This window comes from Colius striatus, chromosome 1 (assembly GCF_028858725.1).
Source record: "Colius striatus isolate bColStr4 chromosome 1, bColStr4.1.hap1, whole genome shotgun sequence".
Lineage (NCBI taxonomy): Eukaryota > Metazoa > Chordata > Aves > Coliiformes > Coliidae > Colius > Colius striatus.
The window spans coordinates 139662267-139681075 of NC_084759.1; the positions used below are offsets into that span (position 1 = coordinate 139662267).

General features: G+C 39.8%; 1 protein-coding gene across 2 annotated transcripts in view; it reads right to left on the reverse strand.

The window, feature by feature from the left end:
• The window catches only part of DERA (deoxyribose-phosphate aldolase), a 60372-nt gene that overhangs the window by 34768 nt on the left and 6795 nt on the right, over positions 1-18809 (reverse strand). For both annotated transcript variants that reach the window (XM_062009424.1, XM_062009418.1), the window contains exons 2-5: positions 14233-14330; positions 9478-9625; positions 5859-5954; positions 3834-3968 (exon numbers count right to left, since the gene is read on the reverse strand). In XM_062009424.1, coding sequence (XP_061865408.1) covers positions 3834-3968; positions 5859-5954; positions 9478-9625; positions 14233-14330 — 477 coding nt within the window. The remainder of the gene's footprint in view (positions 1-3833; positions 3969-5858; positions 5955-9477; positions 9626-14232; positions 14331-18809) is intronic.

The window sequence follows — 18809 nt, forward strand, 5'->3', positions numbered from 1 at the left end:
TGATATAGTCTGTAGTAGCTCCATTGACTTGGCAGTTAAAATGCATGGAATGTAAGAATTCTACCGCTTTGCACTCACTTAAGTAAGACACTTTGTTGCTTTCATGAACTTTAGATCAGCTTTTATGGGACGTATTTATAGAAGTCAGAAAAAAATCAGATTTTATAGGGAGGGAAAAACATACTTTCATAATCATGGTTTTAATTTCACTATTATAAAAACAAGGAAAGCTGTCTTTTTTGTAGTTTTCCTAAAATTCTAACTATTCAGTATATTTTAATGATTTTTAGTAGCTATTAAATGCACCAAAGGAAATGTTCCTCTCCCTACACATTTCTCAAGCAAACACCCCTGAAAATTACTGCTGGCTATAATATGCCCTGGATCATCTACATGCTCTTTTGCTTTAGTCTAATACATTTGTCCTAAAAATCACAGACTAATGGGGATAATCCAGATCTCCTACACAGGAAATAAAAATATTAAGGGGGAAAAAACAGCTTAAATTTATATCAAACAGTTCTCAAAAAACGTGGTGATAAAGACACCTTTTCCATTTATTTTTTTTTTTTAATTCAACTTATTTGCTGGTTTTATTTATTCAGTCACATTGTCTGATATTAAGAGTAGAAACTGAGATGAGGAGAGAAGATGCTTCCATTTCTGCTAGACCAAAAGATCGAGGTAATAATGATGGGAAACTGAAAAATGAGCTGGAGTCCCTTCTGTCTTGCACATTAATGGCAGGTTTGTTAATAAAATGACAAGCACGAGGCTATCAGTACAACACAACTCTCTCAGTTCTCCTCTCAGCCACATACGTGCAACCACAGGCTTCAGTGATTCACATGAAACTGAAAACAGAGCTTGGCTTCAGGAGTCCAAGCTGCTGCTGACAATATAAGACAGAAATTGTGGAACTAGACTTCAAATCCCAAGTCAGCTTGCACATCTAGGAAACAGTAAACCCAACTATAGTATTTCTGAATAACATGTGCAGTCTTTTCCAAGTCTCTGGAGCAGGGATTCTATTTTCTCTGTGCTGTTTATCAAATACATCACACAAAAGGAGATCCCAATCCCTGAACAAAGCCTCTGAGCTCACATTCAAGATTTATTAACGATTAGGTTATACCCAATGTACTTCATGGATGCAGCAATGTTCAGACTTCTTAGAGCATACTTGGTTTTTTTCCCTTTTCATGTAGGGAAATTCAGCTGACATAGAGTAAACAATGGGGTTTACACCACCTCTGAAGCCATTGACAGTGTAGCATGTCCAAGTGTTTGCTAAAACACGTAGAACTAGAAGTAACAGTACAGCAACCCAGACAGCTTCAGAAGGTACAGCAACTTCAACATATTCATTGAGAACAGGAAAAATAAAAATCCACTTTCTTTCAAGAGTTTGTTGGTGAACTTCACCACTCTACTTATAAGTTCCACATTCTTTGCCTAATGACAGTATCCAAAATGTGATTTCCAAGTTTATTTCATGCTTTCTCAAGACACATAGGGCAATGGTTAAGTAAACTACTGTAAAGTAGTACTGCTTTAAAAGCTAACAGGTTGTAAAAGGTACATAAGTTCATAAACTTAAATCTCATTTAATGGTATTTTCCAGTGTAATTTAGCTGTCCAATAAAACTGCTTTAATGTTCAGCACTAGTAAAAAGATCTCAACAACCACTTCATGAAGATCTAAAAAACACATTGAGTGTCATAAAGAGCTCCAACAATATTTAAGACCTGCTTTAAAATAACTTGACATAATTAGACATACACTAAAATATTTCATAACTAAACAAGCATTGAAACAAATCACAAAGTGACACTATTCTATCATGGTGACCCCAAGTATTGCAAAGGCTAGAAGAAAAGCTAAAAATATATTCCTTGTTTTTAAGTAGAACTTTTTGTGTTCCAGCTTATGTCCATTACCCCTTTTCCTGGCACTTGAGACAACAGAACAAAATGTCACCCCATCCTCTTGAAATATACTTTTTAAATACCTGTGTTCACGGGATCCCCTCCTTAGTCTTTTCTTCTCCAGGCCAAACGGCCCCAGGTCCCACAGCCTTTCCTCATAATAAAGTTGCTCCAGTCCCCTGACCACTCTGCACTGGACTCTCTCTGTAAGCTTCTTGTCTCTCAAGCTGGGGAGCCCAAAACTAGACACTCCTTCACATCTCACACTAGACTACACCTCTGCATGAAAGAATATGCATATCAAATCAGAAGTCATCCCTAATTTACTTACTTTGTAAACTGACAACTTTATACTATATACTATCATTGCTATGTCTGTGTACTCAGACACTGTACTGTGATCACAAAACCCAATTCATTTACCATACAGAAAAAACTAACAATGTAGTTCATTTCAATCACCAATACAAACTCTCTGAATTTAGCCCTCTAGAATCTCGAGCTCTCCTTCATGTAATCCTGAGCAATATAACCTGCATTTGCAATTCCCTACGTGCACTAACTTTCTGATCTCTGCTCTATGCAATCTGCACTTAACAGTGGTTTGTACCACAGTCTGAAGCACAGTAACTACAGTTATGTCAGAAATTGCTACAGCACTGACTTTTTCAGATACAAGTTTCTGCTCAAGTCCAGTGTAGTGATCTTTTTTCAGACTAGGTGACAGATCACTGACTCAAATCTGTCCAAGACCAATATATGTTCCCAGTGAACTACAGCTCCTAAAGGAGGTACCTGCTTTGTAGACCATAGTGTAGACCCTAACAAAGATATAGCATAGGAAAGTGTGTGTATAGTCTCGCTGCCAGTTGGTACAGAACTTGATCCTTTACTCTGTCTTACTCCATCAGCCAGTTTCCATATTCCAGCAAATTCTGAGGCCATACCTAAACTTAAAATAGCAACTCTAAAAGAAAAAAAATGTCTGCAATAATGCCTACCTTCAGCAAGTCAAACATTTGTAAAATTGCATATATTTAAGAGCAAAAGGATAGAGACAGTAAACACTACAAAGGAGGTCAAGATGTTATAGCAAGTAGAAACCAGGATATTGGTCCTGAAGACAAAGATGCATAAACATGTGGGTCTTTCTGGTTCAATTCTAGCTGCTAATTGAAGGCAGATCAAAATCAGAAAAGGTGATCTGTTACCATGATTGTATTTCTTTAACCAGACTCAGGTACCAGGGGTCCTTTATGAAGTCTACCAAGAAAACAGGCTACTAGGGCTACTAAATTATACAAGTAAACAGAAAATTCATTCCAAGACAATGATCTGTTCACCTTCACACTGAAATTAGTTATAAGAGCATTGTTACCACTTAAGGTAAACCATTCACAGTACATTATGAAGACAATTAGAGCAAAAATCTTCTTCAGCATTATTGTTCTTACTAATTAGAAGTAGTCTACAGACATAAGAACATCAATAATAATAACATGAACAGTCAATTTGTACCCTTAACTTTTACGGAAAAAAACCCATAACTAAAATACATACTATTTTCAAGAATTGGAACATGTATAATAAACAAGTTATCATCTACATTAGCAACTCAAATAATTAGGTTTTCACTTGTTATTTTTTTAATCCTGTACACAAAATCCTCTAAAGGCATAGAAGGAAGAGACGTGAATTTTCAAAACACAAAGCTATTCTACAGCCCAGCCTGACAGGACTTGTAACAGCATTCTTTTAAACAAATGCAACTATTCATCTATTCGGTGCCTCAAATTATCAGTTATATGAGAGGGACCAAATTCTTCAAGGACTGACGTACAAAAAGAGAGCTTGCATGTGCATATACAGTGGTTTAGGTCACTTGCCAAAGGACAGGTACTTACTTTCCCACTGGCCAGCCAGCACCAGACTCCTGCTAATGACAATGTCAATCTCTCTGGCACCATATTCCACAGCTAGCCTTATTTCAGCCAGTTTGGTTTCGAGAGGAGTTTGTCCAGATGGAAACCCAGCAGCAACTAGAAAGGGAAGAAAATATTTTATAAATTAACCATAAAATTGCATATACCTCTAATACATCAATGAGTCTGAACATTATATTTTCTAACCCTGCCATGATTCAAAAAAATCTAAAGGCATTTCATCCTACTCTCTCTTTATCCACATGAAGAATTAGATATTTCCTCAAGAACCAATATCCAGCAAGAAGAGTGTGGCCAGCAGGTCAAGGGAGGTTCTTCTTCCCCTCTACTCTGCCCTGGTGAGGCGTTATCTGGTGTCCTGTATCCAGTTCTGGGCTCCTCAGCTCAAGAGGGACAGGGAACTTCTGGAGAGAGTCCAGTGCAGGGCCAGCAAGATGATCAGGTGACTGGAACATCTTTCATAGGAGGAAAGGCTGCGGGAAGTGGGGTTTTTTAGTCTGGAGGAGACTGAGGGGATCTTATTAACATTTATAAATATCTAAAGGGTGGGTGTCAGGAGGTTGGGGCATCCCTTTTTTCTATAGTAGCTAGCAACAGGACAAGGGGTAATGGGATGAAGCTGGAACACAAAAAGTTCCACTTAAATATAAGAAAAAACTATTTCACTGTAAGGGTGATGGAGCAGTGGAACAGGCTGCCCAGAGGGGTTGTGGAGTCTCCTTCCTTGGAGGTCTTCAAGATCCACCTATGTTCCTATGCAACCTGATCTAGGTGAACCTGCTTCTGCAGGGGGGTTGGACTAGATGATGTCTAAAGGTCCCTTCCAACCCCTACCATTCTATGATTCTATGATAAGATACTAAGTGCATCTTGTAAAAAGGTCTCTTTCACGTGCCTTAAACTTTTCCAGAGGCCTACATAAGAAAGGAGAACATTTATTGCTTACAGCAGAAATAAGGATTAATTCATAAATGAATTTATATATACTTTTATTTTAATGCATATATTTTGAATTCTTCTTAATTCTGTTCAGTAGTATTTCAAGTTAAATACCTATAATATGTTCAACAGTTAAATCACAACATAGCAGAAATTGCTTTCAATGAGGTCTATCTTACTTTTATGATATTTAAGTACAAAACTCATAGGCAACTTTGAACTGGAAAAGATAATGGCTTTGTCAGACATCTTCTTACCCTCTGACATATAAATGTGTTTAGTACATATTTTTCTTCTACACCACAATGAAACAAAAACAAAAAATAACCACCAGAAAACATGGATCTTAGCATTAAACACCTGATCTAACTTCAAAGTTAGCCTCTGTTTCGAGCAGGGGGTTGGACCAGATGGCATCCAGAGCGCCTTTCCAACCTGCATAATTCTTTGATTCTACTTCATGCTTATTGTAGATTCAGGACTTGTCTCTCATGTGTGGTGACTGAAGAAGTGCTGGCACTATTAGATTTGTAAGTACAAGTCCTGAACCTGCTGGCTGCTCAGCAGGCAATAACCCTTGCCTCTGCACACATCTTCACTGAATTCAGCTTGTTAGATTATACATAAAAGCCAAAAAACTGACACAGAAAAAAAAAAACCCACAACAACTTGTATTAGAACTCCTAAAGCTCATATTGCATCATTGTAATTATTGCTGTTGTTATCATTATCTACTTAGTGTCTGCTTATACTTTGTCCAGCACACTATCTCAATTTCTTCTACATGGGGGAAAAAAACATTGATATATCTTAAGAACCTCTTTGAAGTGTTTCCAGCAAAACTGACTTGGCATTCCTGATAAGCTTGACATTGAAAGGAAACAAAAGATTATACCAGAAGCAAATCCTCCTCTCCATTCCCTTCCTTTCACCTGCTACCTTTTCACCTTACTCTCTGAAACAAAAGCAAGTCCAAACTTGTGGATTTTTCTACATGTTTTATAGCATCAAAATATATTATTGGATATTTTTTTTAATAAAACTTACCTGAAGCTACAGGTATGTTACAACCAGCAGCCTTCAGAGCATTAACAGCATCAGTGACTCTTGCAGGATATACACAAACCGCTCCAACAGTAATGCCTGAAAAAGCCACAGTTCACTTTTTCACGTACAGATTTTCACCTTCTTGAGTGCAATCCACATTACCCACATTATGAGCAGGTGTGCACTGTTCTTGTCTCCTTCTGCACTCTTACAACGATATTAAGCACCTACACAAGGTGTTATGTTGCTCAAATGGTTCAGGTAATTTTCCATATTGTTATCTCCCTCGTGTTTCTTCACCTGACTCTGGGAGCAAATTTGCATTAGCAGGTGTTAAAATACCAAGACTTTTATTGACAGATTCACTGTTTAATGCCAACACATACAGTTAAGGCATGCTTAGTCAGCAAATTATCACAAGAGGAAAATGCACTGCCAAGCTCTGCCCTTACTTGTTATGCCAGACTAAGCCCAGCAGCAACTAAGCAGTCTTTATGTTAATGCAGTCCTACTACCGTTCTCTCAAAGGCTAGGATAATTGACCTCATATTTAATACTTCAACTATCTGAAGAGTTCATAAATGCAAGTTTTAAAAGAAGACTAATCTTTGATATTTTATGTGTATGGCTTAAAACCAGAAGCCCGACTCTCCATTGGTTCTACATCATATGACTACAATCAGCAGACCAATGCCCATGTAAAACTTGAAATAATACAACAGTAAAAGCATGCCCCAAATGTCACTGGGATTGTGTTTTTGTTAAATCCTCATAAGGCCAACATGACAGGACAAAAGTCAAATGGTATTCACTGACATATCAGTGGTTACATCTAGAAGAATTCAGAAATGCTGCTCAGATATAAAGAGGTTTTATTATTAGTTATATTGACTGCCTCAATTTACTCTGAAGTTTTAGCATGTCCAGTCTTGACTGTAACACTGGGATTTCAGATGGAGCCTGCTTGAGTAACATCAGGGAAAGTTTTACCCCTAGTTCTTAATTATTGTCTTCCACCTCTTTAAGTCTGCTGACTTAAAGAACTTAGTCAAAGGAGGTTCTTCTCTGCCTCTACTCTGCCTTGGTGAGGCCTCATCTGGAGTACTGTGTCCAGTTCCGGGCTCCTCAGCTCAAGAGGGACAGGGAAGTGCTGGAGAGAGTCCAGTGCAGGGCCACCAAGATGATCAGGGGACTGGAATACCTCTTATACAAGGAAAGACTGCAGGAACTGGGGCTGTTTAGTCTAGAGAGGAGGAGACTGAGGGGAGATCTTATTAACATTTACAAATATCAAACAGTAGGTGTCAGGAGGTTGGGGCATCCTTTTTTTCTATAGTAGCTAGCAACAGGACAAGAGGTAATGGGATGAAGCTGGAAGACAAAAAGTTCCACTTAAATATTAGAAAAAAAACATTTTACTGTTTAGGTGAGGGAGCCCTGGCACAGGCTGCCCAGAGGGGTTGTGGAGTCTCCTTCCTTGGAGGTCTTCAAGACCTGCCTGGACATGTTCCTGTGTGACCTGATCTAGGTGGACCTGCTTCTGTAGGGAGGTTGGACTAGATGATCTCTAAAGGTCCCTTCCAATCCCTACCATTCTATGATTCTATGATTCTGTGACTTAGCTGGGAACTGAGTGTCTGCACATGTGTATATATGATACACAACTGCATACACTCACTAGAGGGCTGATTCCTCAAAGTAGCTAAGGAGCTAAGATAGATGTCTCTGCTGAAACAAGCAGGTAACAAGTCTTGTTTTCTGCAAGAGAAATAACATGCTTAGTAGTGTGAAACATTTCTCTTCCAACAGGCAAAGTGACAGGCTTGGCTGTGACACACAGAAACAGCAGCTAAGCATGAAACCCAAAGGAGTCACATGAACGCTCACTCCTTCTCCAATTTACAAAGGACATCTGCAGATTAACAGAATATTCAATTAGTTTCACTTTACTGCTTTGTTATTAAAAGACATACACTAAGGTTACACATTTGTGGCTTCCACGTCAAATTTGCTCATTAGGTGTCACAACTTTTAAGTGTTGCCCTGAGTCCATGCTTCACTTTGGTTGCCAATTGAGAATGGATCTTTTTCTCCTTGTGTTCATATATTAACTCAAAGGAATAGATATTTTGCAGTTAGAACTTAAGACAGTTGCTATGAATAAGACCATATAGGTGATGGAATAACTTATCCTAGATGCTGTCTCCAGGCATTTAAAGGACAAGAGAGACATTAGGAGCAATTAACATGGTTTTACCAAAGGGAAGTCAGGTTTGACCAGCCTGATAGCCTTTTATGAAGATGCAACCAGGTGGATAGATGGTGGTAGTGCAGTGGATGTGGTTTATCTTGATTTCAGTACAGCATTTGACACCGTCTCCCACAGCATCCTCACAGTAAAACTGAGAAAGTGTGGGCTGGATGATCAGGTAGTGAGGTGGATTGTGAACTGGTTGAAGGGAAGAAGACAGAGAGTTGTGATCAATGGGGCAGGGTCTAGTTGGAGGCCTGTATCCTGTGGAGTCCCTCAGGGGCTGGTGCTGGAACTGGTACTGTTCAATCTATTCATTAATGACCTTGATGAGGGAATAGAGGGCACTGTCAGCAAGTTTGCTGATGATACTAAACTGAGGGGAGTGGCTGACACACCAGAAGGCTGTGCTGCCATTCAATGACACCTGGACAGGCTGTAGAGTTGGGTAGGGAGAAATCTAATGAAATTCAACAAGGGCAAGTATAGAGTTTTACATCTGGGAAAGAATAACTCCACATACCAGTACAGTCTGGGGAATGAACTCTTAGAGAGTACTGTAGGGAAAAGGGACCTGGGGATCCTGGTGGACAGCAGGACGGCTGTGAGCCAGCAATATGCCCTCGTAACCAAGAAGACCAGTGACATCCTACGGTGTATTACAAGGCTAGTGGGCAGTAGTTCAAGACAGATTCTCCTCCTCCTCCTCTACTCTGCCCTTGTGAGACCGTATCTCAAATATTGTGTCCATTTCTGGGCCCCTCAGTTCAAGAAGGACAGGGAGTTGCTGGATAGAGTCCAGCGCAGGGCTACAAAGATGATTAGGGGAGTGGAGCATCTCCCTTATGATGAAAGGCTGAGGGAGCTGGAGCTCTTCAGCTTGGAAAAGACTGAGGGGTGACCTTATTAATGTTTACAAATATAAAGGGCGGGTGCCAGGAGGATGGAGCCAGGCTGTACTCAGTGATGTCCAATGATAGGACAAGGGGCACAGATACAAGCTGGAACATAAGAGGTTCCAAAGAAACATAAGGAACAACTACTTCACTGTGAGGGTGATGGAATACTGGAACAGGCTGCCCAGATGGGTTGTGGTGTCTCCTTCTCTGAAGACATTCAAAACCCACCTGGACAAGTTCCTGTGTGACTTACTATGGGTAGCCTGCTCTGGCATGGGGGTTGGACTGGATGATCTTTCGAAGTCCCTTCCAACTCTTAAGATTCTGTGATATAGGACTTAGTTTGTTCTCTTAGGGCTATTAGTTCTGCACCACTGCAGGCCATTTTTATATCTTTCTGAAAAATGAAAAATAAAGAGGAGATGTAGACATTTTCTCTACAAAATAAACACAACAAAAATTATCTTACCTTTATCATGCATGTCCAAGGCTTTCAGCAGATCCTCTCTGATTGGATGCTTTGCTTTAAAACACAATCTGCGAACATTTGAAGCAGTATCATCGCCTGAAAGTGTGGTGAGATCTATGCAGGTGACAGCTTTCAGCAGCCAAGCAGCCTACAAAGGGAGTGAAGCAAGTAATACAGTATTTCAGTTTATGCTTCCAAAGCCCGACCAACTTAGAAGATGCATGAATTAGCCTTGGTCTCACTCTAAGAATGAGAAAATGTATGGGTTAGAATACTGAGGATACACAAAGAATGGTTTATGACAGATAGGATTGGCAGATATTTTTTCATGTCATGTACAGAAAGGATCTGAAATCAAAGGCAGCTCTCTCAGCAGAATCAATGGATCAAATTCCTATTTTTGATGCAAAAGCTTACTAGCAAATGGGACTCTGTAAGAATCAGACAAATGTTTTTTACTTGGACAAAAAGCCCCTTGTTTCAAATTTAATTCTGAAAGACAAAGATGAAAACACCATGTATGTGAGGAACCTCGCTGTTACAATATGCTCCATTCCATACAGTATGCCTGTATCTTTAAGGATTGTATGCATGAGAAATTACACATATGCTTCAAGAGAAGCACAAGTTTGCAATTGCCATTAACCAGATGAGTCTACACATAGCAATTTGCACACTTGCATGATTGCATGCTTCTGCGAGACTGCAAAATGGAATCAGTGGGAGGTTAAGAACTCAGACTTCTTAAAACTTAGGGTCTAGACTCCAGATGTTTCCAGTTTCTTTTGTGTGAATTGAGAATAAAAAACACCTGCAATTATTTGCTAGGGGAGAAAAAAAAAAGTAAATGTTAAGAGCTAAGTGACAAGGCTAAAACACTCTGTTAGAAAATGCTACAGAATTTTTAAACACCTATTAATTGGGGAATGGAACAAAAGCACAACTATGATTTTTTTTACACACAAAAATTGAACTTTAGACATTATTTTAAAATATTTCTTAATGGTCTTTCAGCAAACTCTCACCTACAGTGACAGCTTCACTTAAAGCCAGTATCTTTTAGTAGTTACTTGTTCAACAAGAGTTTGCAATAGGGAAACCCATTTGAGTCCACAAAGTGCCTCTCTGACTGCTCTGTGACAAGATTTGTCAGTATAGGCAGCCAAACTTGCTGTTTCTGTATGGAGGTATTACTCTGCAAATTTAAAGTGGCTGGCCAGCATACTCCTTTCACACTTCACTGATGGGAGTCTCCTTTCTGAACTTGCAGTATATGTTACAATGAAAGCTGCTTTGAGGTGACTGAATGGAGTAACGAACCCCATTAATAGCCTCTGTTAGTCAGAGCTTGCCTGCATGTTTCTAACTGATTTCTACTTTCACCCTATAATACTTCAAAAAGGGTTTTCACTCTAAATGTTAAGTGTCTTTTACATGGATTTCTTTTATCCTTTGTTTGAGGGAATTTTTGTCTTATCTCTTACAACACGAATCATAAAGTCATCAAGACAGATGTAGTTAGGGAGTTCCAAGAACTGGTATGAACTTAGTTTTTTTTTAAATATGTATTTTGGGAAATGTGCTTCAAAATCTGAATTTGTGGTGGCACTTACGGGTTCAAAACCAGCAGATGACTATCCTGCAATGATAGTGTTCAAACACAGAAGAGATGCATCTGGCCTTCTTTGAAGTAAAACCTTACTTGAGTAGCTCAGTAACAGTGCCACTACACAGGCGAGTGGGGAAGTGTTAGTAATATTTAAACATTTGTCCTACAGCCATGTTGAGGGAGTGCTACTAAATCACTTTCTTCACAATAATTCCTTGCAATCAAAGCCTGTGGCTCTCTATGTCTTTGTTCTGAAGTAACTTTGGTCTAATCAGAAAACTTACTTTTTACATTACTGCGCCTGCAGTGTCTGAAGATAGACAAGGTTATGGAATACCCTGTGGATTTTCTCACTGACATGATTTCCCAATTCAGAGCCACTGGACTGCCAAACTTGTTATCAAGTGACTTTTTATGCATAAGAAACTCTTGAGAAATGCTGAGCTGGTGCCTAACTTTCCTCAGTTTATGTCCCTTTTTTTTTAATTTTAATCATAGCACTCAAAGTACAAGCTTTCAGGTTCATGTAACAAGCAGGAAGGATTTTTTTCTATCATCACGTTCCAGTAGGGTCTTACAGCTGCATCACATTATCCCCAAACTGTCATCCACAAGTTCTGTGCTCATTGTGAAAGCAGCTTCAGCCAATCCAGAATAGCTGCCTGACATTCTAAGCTCAGGATGCCAACTGTTTTGAACAGGTTTTTTAAGAATTAATTATAATTAAATGATTCATGCTTTGTTCTACTACATGGGACTCTTAAGATTGATCCTTGAATGTCTCTTTCCTCCTGCTTCCATGTTAACAGTTACTGTTGCAAGTAAACAATTTATTTAGCTGCAGAGGAGAGGAATCACACACATTTACTTGCAGAACAGCAATGTAAGAATCAAGTTATCTTTTGGACACTGGTTATAACCCCAAGCCTGAGAGCTCACTAGGAGCTCCAAATTTGCTCCACAGCGTTTCTCAGATCTTGCCTTTCTCTGAGTGCTGCCAAAGCACTTAGGGCATCCTGCAGCCAGCTCTGCCTGCCATTCCCTTCCCTGGGCTACCCATCCTGATGCTGAGGTAGCAGAAACCAGTACATGGCTGTGCCTCACCCACTCTGCTTTGCATAACATTTTAGCTTACATTGCTGATCTGATGGCTTTTCATTCCATTTCTTATGCACAAACTGGGAAAACTAAAATGCACACCGGGACAACAACTGGAAGTTCTGCCAGGGGGACAAAAACAGCAGAGGCTGACAGCAACTGCTATGACATTAAACGTGTGTGTTCAATTGATGTACTTTATGTACAGGGGGATAATTCATTCCCTAGTCCTGACAGCTATGCTATTTCTGATACCAACCAGGACACCATTGGCCTTCTTGGCCACCTGGGCTCATGTTTAGCTGCTGTTGATTAACACTCCCAGGTCCCTTTCCTCCAGGCAGCTTTCCAGATACTCTGCCCCAAGCCTGTAGCATTGCCTGGGGTTGCTGTGACCCAAGCGCAGGACTTGACACTTGGCCTTATTGAACCTCATACAACTGGCCTCAGCTCATCAATCCAGCCAGTCCAGGTCCTTCTGTAGAGCATTCCTGCCCTCAAGCAGATCAACACTCCTAACAAACCCAGTGTTATCTGCAAACTGACTGAGGGTGGACTCAATTGCGAAGGAGCAGGAAAAACAATTACAGGCTCTCCCCCACCAGACAAAAGTAGGACAACCCCTCAGGAACCATCAATATCCACCTGCTTCTTTCTTGATCTCAATGTACCTAGAGTCAGTCTGGCCACAGCTACATCTCCAGGATGCCAGATCATGGTGATATACTTTACAGAATGGAATTTTCCTTTAAGCAAGGATGAGAGGATGAGTATCTTGGGAAACAGGCTCTGATAGACAGAAGAAATGTGCCATGTCAAGGCTTTAGTAACAGTTTAGGTTGGGATGACCATGAATCAACAGCTTCATTGTGTGTACCTGACTATTGTGTATCCTCAAAGAGCTACTAGAGACTGATAAGGAGTGAACCTCCTCTCTCAGAAGGCCCAAAGGCTCAATGGTTGCCTAATTAACATGAGGAGAGCAAAAATCTGCAACAGCTAGGGGAAAGGTGAAGTCAGCTGGGAGAGATCATGACCACTGACTGAATTCAAAATGAAAAAGACCTAAGCTCCCCAATGCCTGTAAGGAGCATGCATGCTACTTTTCTTGGCAAGTGAGCTTAATTTAAATACAACTAACTAGTAGCAGAAGGAATGGTAACTCCTAACCGATGGGCATAAATTTGGGTGGGATTTTGCTAATCAAGTAACAGGATAAATATGTGAACACTTTTTTTGTGTGGTGTGCTAGCTTTGTGGAGTTACCACCCAGCACTCATCTTTGCACAAATCTGAAACAGAGCAGTACTTCAACTCTGTGTGTAGATTGGCTTATTGCACACCTACTATCAAACCCCACCTGTGGGACAACACAATGAATACAAGATAGCTTTGAAGAAAAGTTCATTTGCCCCACTGGTTTTAGTGGTGGCTTACATAAATCTATCTTATACTAAGATGGACAATCACTAACCTTATCTCAAAGAAGTCAGACTCCTTAACATTAGTAGCTTTTTCGTTCTCTTTTTTCTTCTTTTTTTTTCTTTAATTTTCCCCACTCAAGTGCCATAGCCAGTCGGGATTTTTGAGTTTTAGGCAAGAACTAGTTAAGCAAAGAAATCACACATGTTGGGGGTGTTTAAGTAAAGAAAAATCATCCAGGTAGGTCAAACTTGACAGGGACCATGATCATATCTTACAGCTTTAAAATTAAAAAATAAGAAGGCAGTGTGCAGAGAAGTCTGTCTGGGAAAGAGAATAAATGTGGTGGGATAGTAATACACAATTTAATCCACTCATGAATAAAGATGACTTTAATTCATTTGCAGTTTTGCCACTCATGAGTTATAAGGTTTTTAACTTGTTTGGATAAATGCGTCACTTTATTCCATCCCATCATCATCAAATACAAATTATTAAAATAAGACATGGACAAGCACATCTTTTAAGTTTACATGCATCTTGAAAAAAATTCAATATTGCAGCCTGGAGAAGGAAAGTGACTGCTTTAAAAATACAGGAATGGAATGCATAAAAAGAGCACTTACTTGCCAATTACCTTTCACAGTTTTCCAGTTTTTTATTCGTTCTGCATGACTCACAACTGCAGGTGGATTCACATACACTTTTGAGATCCAGCCAAGTTCTGGGATGGGGAAAAAAAAAGAATAAAGAAAGTCTCATCTATTTTTGTATTCTTTTAATACACAGTATGGAACTTAGGAGAAAATTGTACCTTGGTTTTGGACCTCTGAAGAGCATATTGTGTTTTCACGTCCTTTTAAGGGCTTATGTATTTATCACCAGGCCAAAAATAACAGCATTAACTTCTGGTTAAGGTATGATCTGTGAACTAGGTGTTTCACATAGCAAGTTCTGTTTGCCATTACAACTGAATTAACTTACCACTGATGAAAGACATTATGTTGCCAGCATAATGTAGTTAACAACTACCTAGTTTATTACACATGCAACATGTGAGAAGGCCCCACGAAACAGCTTTCTGCCATTGCTTCCTGATTTACTTCTTGATTCCAGCTGGCACGCAGGGTACAGCAACATATTTTGTGTGTGTGAACCTTTGTTTACAGGAACTGTACTCCACAGAGTCACCAAAACCTCTGGACAGGCCCTTTCATAACAAAGCACTTGAGTTGTTACTGTCTAGAGCTAGTTTTACTGAATTTGCTACTAGGGCCCAACTAACTGAAAGTTTCCAAAGAACTGAATTCCTGGGCAACACACTTGTCTGGATGCTGCTGAGATGCATGCCTGCCTGAGAGGTCCTCACCTAGTCAAGCAACCTGGTGGACTCAAGGCAAGATCTTCAGATGTGGATTCCTTCAGATGCCTGCTGCAGACAGCTTGGATCACAATTTCAATGAGTTTCAGAATCCATAAACAATAACCAGACACAAAGAGAAATAGATGCCCAATGTTTACTAAAAGAGTGAAACTGTCTAAACATAGAAGCACCAAAAATTGGACAGTGCTTAACAAAGGGTAATTAACTGATAAAGCAGAACTGAGGGTTCAGGCCTTTGAATCTTGACATTTCTGTGTAGTGCGATAAACCAAAAGCATAATTTTTAATGTTAATAAACACAAAGTGCTCACAAAGTACACAGGAAAAAGCAATCAGATAATCTTTAAAATCTCTCATATCCCAAAACATATATAGTTCTTCTAAATAATCATACAAGTAATCCAAGAAAATACTCTGAAGACATCATCAACAATCATTAACCACCAATCATCAGCAAATCACCACCATCAATCATTAAATACCATAATTAGTTAAAGTCAATATATAGACAAGGGCTCAGATACTAAGAGATAATAAGTCTGAGTGACTTGATTTATTAAGAGCATCTCTACAAATCTCCTTCGCTACTGTATTAAACTTGCATTTCCCTTGAGCATATTGATTAAAAATGTTTAAAACTTTAAAAAAAGCCAATAGCTGAAATTACTGATTTTGCAGAGAAATCTTATCCTCAAATATTTTCTTCCTACTTTACAGTTTTAATAGCCAAAAAGAGTGCAGAATTAATATACAAGCTAAAATATGTGTAAATACAAGCTTGTTTTCCTAATTAAGACTTACTGAAAGCTCTGAATAAACCAATTTAGGGTAAAGATGACTCAGCGGAAATGGACAAAGGAATGAAACAGCTCAACAAAATCTTGTTCTAAGCACCGTAAGCCACCTTGCCTCCAGTTTCCTATTATCACATACAAGTAAATGAGCAGTACTTGCAAGGTCAAAATGTTGTCCAAAAATAAAAAAAGTTACGCCAAAGAAGGAATTTCAAAGGAATACTAAGGAACTTAAGGATCGCTTTAAAACATCAGGCTTAAAGATTTAGTTTCTTTAAGGCCTCAGTCTCACCGTTTGCAGACAAAGAAAAGGAGGAGCTTGCAAAGTTGCAAACCAGTCATACAACAAACCTGATAACTTCTCTCCACTTTCAAAGCCACAGGCTTATCCATTCTGCCACAAAAGCAAGAAACTCAACTGACAATGTAGAAAGCAAGTGAGAAAAGCTACAAAATCTATGGCTAGAACTTTCCTTCTTTTTGAATACCAATAAATGCAAATCAAATAAACATAGACAGATGAAATATAAGCTAGTGAAACCTCTACATCCTCCACAGTTACTTTAAGGTTGAGGCTCCTACATGATCAGCAGACGGCAGACATCACTTCCCGTGAGGCCACTCCAGGCAACGCCTGACAAAGTCCACGGAGGAGGAAAACATACATAAATAAATGAAGGAAACACAAACTCTGTGTTGTGATTTTCCTATTACATGCCAAGTGCTCACCTGGAATCACTTAATCATAATTCAATTTATCAAGATAACTTTTCAATCCTACTGGGTGCCTGGTGATCTTTCAGACCCTTGGAAAATGTGATAAAATTAAAGCAGCTGTTTAGACGAGGCATTAAGCTCCTTGCTCTCTTACATGGATGCAGAAGCTTCAGTTACTCTACCCTAACCTATCCTTCCTACATTATGAAAAACAACCAAGAAATCCAACTCAGTAATTATTTTGTAATGACTACTGCCTTCTATAGAAGAGTTAGAAAGACTATGGGGACAGCATCCAGCTTGTTAAATACAGCAAGTTTTCATGTTCTTGGGGCATAAACGTAAAATTAAGTGAAAGAACCAAAATTTCCCCCAGGAGTAGGTTAATCCTTGATTACTTATTATTTGGAGTAGATTTAGTCTGATTCATCTTGTGCTGGACTTCAATGGAAACATACATACAGCTATTTTATCTGCTGCTACCTGACTTTTGATCATAGCTTCTTGGAAGGTCTGAGTAACCTCTCAAGGAAACAGAGCACTGCACTCTAGATTAGCCTAAAAGAAATAGTGAAGTGTAATGCCCTTTTTTAGGGGGGATATTCGGTAAATAACATTTAAGAAATTTAGCAACTAATGGAAATGAAGAGGGGAAGAATAGTGGAAGGAAAATAAAGTGACTACTTCTACAAACTCTTATTTGCCCCAAGTCACCTGTAAAAGCTGCCATATATCAGCTGATAAGCAACAGCTGATTGTATGTTCCTAGCTCTTTGCAAACACAACGAGATTCATTGGCTTAAGTCCTTTCACTGCATAACCCATTTTACTTTCCATTTGTCATGGTTTGACATGACAGCTGTTTTTGATAATGGGGAAGGGCTTGTAAAGATGGCTCCTGTAAGAAGTTGCTCAAAACATTCCCCAGCTCTGAGCCAGACCCACTTCTGGGGTTGAGCCAATTAGATGCCTCCACGATGATCTTTTAAGAAGTTGGAAAAGGAGACTTCTTCCTGTTCCTTCTTTCTCCTGTCCCTTCTTTTCCAGTTGGTAGGGTTGCAAGGAGTGGAGAGAAAGAAGCAACCATGCGGACTCCAAGGTCAGTGAGGGAAGAGAGGAGGAGGTGTGCTGGAGCAGTGTCCCCTGCATCCTATGGAGAGGACTGGTAAAACAGTGATTTGTTTGCATTTCATTAAAGAGCCCACATCAGGGGCAGTGATTCTCTTAATTAAAGACCCTGAGCCAGGGGCAGTGACTACGGCCAGAGGAGGCTGTGTCCCATGTGAAGAACTCCATATTCACAGAAGCTATAACTGTGGGGAAGAACCCACGCCAAAGAAGCTCATTAAAATTATGTCCAGAAGATGCTGTGTCCTGTGGGATGGACCCTGTATGTGCAGAAGCTGCAACTGTGATGAAGAATCCATGCCAGAGATATTCACCAAGGACTCTGTCCCATGTGAGGGACCCTGTATCAGCAGAAGCCGCAGTTGCTGGGAAGAATCCACACCAGAGAAGGTTGTTAGGGACCATGTCCCAGGGGAGGGACCCCATATCAGACCAGGGGAAGAATGTGAGGAGTCCTCCTTCTCTGAGAAGAGAGAAGTGGCAGAGCCCATCTGTGAGAGACTGACCACATTCCCCATTCCTTGCCCCCCCCACCCATTGAAGAGGGAAGAAGTAGAGATATCGGGAGCAGTGAGCTGGGCCAGGGAAGAAAGGAGGGATGAGGGAGGGAGATCTTAAAGTGCTGGTTGTAATTTTCTCAAACATCCTACTCTCTTCTTGCCTTTTGTTCTGTTCTGTTTCTTGTAGGTAGCAGAATAAACTTGCCTACTTTCCAATCTAAGTCAAGTACTGGAGCCTGTTTTGCCCGGAACTGTAATTGGCAGTGGGCCCTCCCTGCCCTTGTCTCAATCCACAACAATCTTCCTTATCTTTTTACTCTCATTTTGCTGGGGCCTCCACCATCCTAATGAGGGTGGGGGTGAATGGGGAGCACTGAGTGAGAGACTGTCGTGGTGCTTCTGTGCTAGCTGGGCCAAACCACAACACTGTTTTTAGTAATTCCAGACTAGTCATGAAGGTAGCTGACACATGGTAATTAAATCAGGTGCAATGTCTAACTTTTGTACCTGAGACATATGTTTCCTTGAAAGACCACAGAATTTCTATCCCCACATATTTTTTGCATGTATCAGATATTGAGTCACTGTGCACATCACAAGCATAAAACTTTTTTTTTTAAATACAATAATTTAAAAAGAAATCAGACTTCTATCCTGTATGTAGAACAATGTGAGACATT